Here is a 3,829-nt window from a genome sequence, read left to right on the forward strand (position 1 = left end):
CCATCGACGATGAATATTCTTGGATTCCCCGTGAAAGATGAGGGCCAACAACTTCATGTTAGTTGCCACTCACAACTAGATGGGACGCAACCAAAAATCATCAGATGTTTGGCTGTCTTCAAAATGCATCAAATGCAGTTCCTTTATTTTTCATTTTCATGGCTTAGCGAAGTCTAGATAGGAAGATGGGTGTGGAAGTAAGTTAAGTTGCCAACAGTTATTGTTGGTTGTTCGCAACTTGTGGAGTTGGCAACTTACTTCCACACAACCGGTTTTAGACGATATAACCGTTATTTTTAATTAATAAAGCTTTATCTTTCAAAAAAAAAGTTGCCAACAATTATTATTACCCTTGTCTTTTGAGGTGAACGGCTAATGCATGGTATTCAATAAAACTTGTTGATGCATGGAACTACTTATAAGTTGAGATGGTTGGTGTCTTGTCGATAAGAATTATGTCTCTAGTTTGCTAAAAGCTAAAAAGTAACATGTCGTTGAAAATGAAAGAAACATGAGGTCCTTGCTTGTATGTCTGAGGCCGAATATAAATAAAATAATAGTGTCGGGGGGCAAACAAATTTTCTTTTGAGGGAATGAGGGACAATCATTTTTGTTTTACGTGAAGCTGATGATGGAGTCTTAAGTTCCCTTTCGTTCCTCATGATGTTTTGATTTGAAATAAGATATATATCTAGAATTTGAATTTGAATTTATGTTGCCAAAAATTCTTTTCCTAAATTTTTCATCGCCATTCCCCAAGTTTTACATGTTTATCATGCACACTAGGTTATGCTAAGCGACGGCTACTAAAGAGAAAAGTAAAAAATTGACAAGTATGAGAAAGAAACACACGTTCCAATAACAAGGGGTATAGAAAAGAATCAGCAATTTGGAATCTTCTAGCTGCCAATTAATTACCTGCCTATGATTGCATAATTCCGTTTCACGTCCGACATGTATATCCCAGTACCAATTATAGGCTCTACAAAATCTATCGACATCAACCCGTTCATCCGTGCTCGCCGCCTCGCATAAAAGCCACCGGACACGAAGCTTTTCGGTTGTCTGTCCGGGCAAGCCCAACACAATTCACAAGCTCTCTCTCTCTCTCTCTCTCTCTCTCTCTCTCTCTCTGCTTCGACGTCTCCTCTTGCCTGCCGCCTCTCTGCTTCGTGCCGAGTGAAGGTAAGCTGTTGATGCGAGTGAGGGTGTGCTCGCCATGGCTCTCACAGACGACCACGACGAGTATGCCAAGCTCGTCCGGGGGATGAACCCGCCGAGGTGAGCAACTCGATTAGCCGCCTTTGCTTTTTGTAAAGTTAGCTTCGTTTTAGGTATTTCTTGGGTTCATTTCGAGTTTTGCAGTTCTTGACCTGCACAATTTTTGATTCTGGTTTCCTTTTGTTGGTGTGTTGTATTCTTCCTTTCTTGATCCTCAAATCTCTGTTCCGAAAGGACGGTCCTTGGTTGTATCGAAATTGGGAATCCTCTGCTCTGCTCTGTTCTCATGATTTGGGGATTGGACGTGCTGCTGCAGGGTTGTGATCGACAACGAAGCCTCCGACGACGCAACCGTCATCCGGGTGGACAGCGTCAACAGCCACGGCACCCTCCTCGCCGTCGTCCAGGTCATCGCCGACCTCAACCTCGTCATCCGCAAGGCCTACTTCTCCTCCGACGGCAGCTGGTTCATGGACGGTGAGTGCGCCACACGGCCATCAAACCTTCTAGTTCTTCTAGCCCTCCGCCCAATTTCCGCGGAATCTAACAAATTTCAGTTCTTCGTTTTCCACTTGTTGTCCGCAGTGTTCAATGTCACCGACCGTGACGGGAACAAGGTTCTTGACACGCCAACCATCTCCTACATCCAGACGGTAATTCACTGAAAGAAATTTGGTGCCCGGAGGATGGAGTTTTTAATTGTGGCGAGGAGTTTTTGAGGATTGAGTTTGCTGTGTGCAGACGCTGGAAGCCGAGGATTGCTACTACCCGGAGGCTCGCAACACGGTGGGCATCGTGCCGTCGGAGGAGTACACGTCGATCGAGCTCACGGGGACCGACCGCCCGGGCCTGCTCTCCGAGGTGTGCGCGGTGCTCGCCGGCATGCAGTGCGCGGTCCGGAGCGCCGAGCTCTGGACGCACAACACGCGCGTCGCGGCCGTCGTGCAGGTCACGGACGCGGTCAAAGCCGCGGGCGGCGCCATCGAGGACGAGGCCCGCATCGCCGACATCAGCCGGCGCCTCGACAACCTGCTGCGCGGGCAGAACGGCGTGCGAGCGGCGGCCGCGGCGAGCCTGACGCACAAGGAGCGCCGCCTGCACCAGATGATGTTCGAGGACCGGGACTACGGCGCCGCCGGACGGCCGGACCCGCGGACGGAGGTCTCCGTGACGCACTGCGCCGAGCGCGGGTACACCGTGGTGGTGGTCCGGTGCAGGGACCGGCCCAAGCTGCTGTTCGACACCGTCTGCACCATCACGGACATGCAGTACGTGGTCCACCACGGCACCGTAAGCTCCGAGCCGGGCGGCGGCGCCTACCAGGAGTACTACATCAGGCACGTGGACGGCCACCCGGTGAGCTCCGAGGCCGAGCGCCGGCGCGTCGTCCAGTGCCTCGAGGCGGCCGTGGAGCGCCGCACCGCCGACGGGCTGGAGCTGGAGGTCCGCACCGACGACCGCGCCGGCCTGCTCTCCGACGTCACCCGAATCTTCCGGGAGAACGGGCTGACGATACGGCGCGCCGAGATATCGTCCGAGGACGGGGAGGCCGTGGACACCTTCTACCTGTCGGACCCGCAGGGTCACCCAGTGGAAGCCAAGACGATCGAGGCCATCCGCGCGCAGATCGGCGAGGCCACGCTGCGGGTAAAGAACAACCCGCTGGCCGACGACGGCGGTTCCAGCTCCGGGGTCGCCGCCGGTTCGACGGCGTTCCTCTTCGGGAACCTCTTCAAGTTCTACCGTCCGTTCCAGAACTTCGGCCTCATCAAGCTCTACTAGTATAGAACTAGTAATACACACAGATATCATATGTAGGGTTCACAGATACAGATCTCAGTGTACATATTGGTCCAGTCCTTCCGGTCAGAAGATGATGGTGATGATCAAGCTAGTCTGGTGTAGATAGGTTGTGTAGACAGGGTAGCACAAACTAGCTCTGGAAAGAAATGTTAGGTCAGCTCAGAAAGGATAGCATCATAGCAACTAGTTTAGCTTGGGTATATACTGGAATTGGGTTGTACCACTAGAATCTCTGTAAATACTCATCTTGTACATATATTCTTGTGGAGAAATATATCAATAAGGAAACTTGTAAATATGTGTATGCATCGTGTGTCCTATGTTTATAATTTGTAAGAAGGTGTTCATTTGCATTTGTTAGAGCAACTCCAACGCGCCGACCCAAATGGACGCGTGTTTTGTCCGCTTTTCGTCCGTTTGGATTGGCCTGACGGATGTGGGCGTCCGCTTTTTGATTTGGGTTAGCAGATGCGACCAACGGAAGGCATACCCATTTTTGCTGATGTGGCCGGAACTGATTTAATAAGCATAATTATACATAAATGGCCGGTCAAATGCCGGCCAAAGTCCACTTATAAACATAACAAAACATTAAAAAAAACTCTACCAAACACCCGCACGCTACCCTAGTAGACCACCTTGCCGTTGCCCTTGCCGTTGTCGTCGTCGTCGCCGGTGAGGTATGAATACAGGAGGTGGCTCAGCCCAACCAAACGCGGCTTGATAGGCCGCCAGGGTAGCCGTCTCCGGTGTCTGATGCGGCGGCGGCATTGCGGCGAGGCGGGCGCGCTCCTCCTCCTCCTCA

The 3,829-nt window shown here is 51.6% G+C and overlaps 1 protein-coding gene across 1 annotated transcript; it reads left to right on the forward strand.

The window, feature by feature from the left end:
* Positions 1-1,052: 1,052 nt before the first annotated feature.
* On the forward strand, positions 1,053-3,322 carry LOC125538052 (ACT domain-containing protein ACR6-like). Its single transcript, XM_048701360.1, has 4 exons — positions 1,053-1,281; positions 1,538-1,698; positions 1,807-1,874; positions 1,963-3,322. The coding sequence occupies exons 1-4, from the start codon at positions 1,220-1,222 to the stop codon at positions 3,001-3,003; spliced, it is 1,332 nt and encodes a 443-aa protein (XP_048557317.1). The 5' UTR covers positions 1,053-1,219; the 3' UTR covers positions 3,004-3,322.
* The last annotated feature ends 507 nt before the right edge of the window (positions 3,323-3,829 follow it).

The sequence above is a fragment of the Triticum urartu genome, chromosome 2 (genome assembly GCF_003073215.2).
Source record: "Triticum urartu cultivar G1812 chromosome 2, Tu2.1, whole genome shotgun sequence".
Lineage (NCBI taxonomy): Eukaryota > Viridiplantae > Streptophyta > Magnoliopsida > Poales > Poaceae > Triticum > Triticum urartu.

Bases quoted from the DNA above. Each gene is read 5' to 3' on its own strand.
- LOC125538052 (XM_048701360.1), top strand. From the start codon at position 1,220: ATGGCTCTCACAGACGACCACGACGAGTATGCCAAGCTCGTCCGGGGG. The intron at 1,282-1,537 runs GTGAGCAACTCG...GTGCTGCTGCAG, and splicing joins CGGGGGATGAACCCGCCGAG to GGTTGTGATCGACAACGAAG. The intron at 1,699-1,806 runs GTGAGTGCGCCA...TGTTGTCCGCAG, and splicing joins CGGCAGCTGGTTCATGGACG to TGTTCAATGTCACCGACCGT.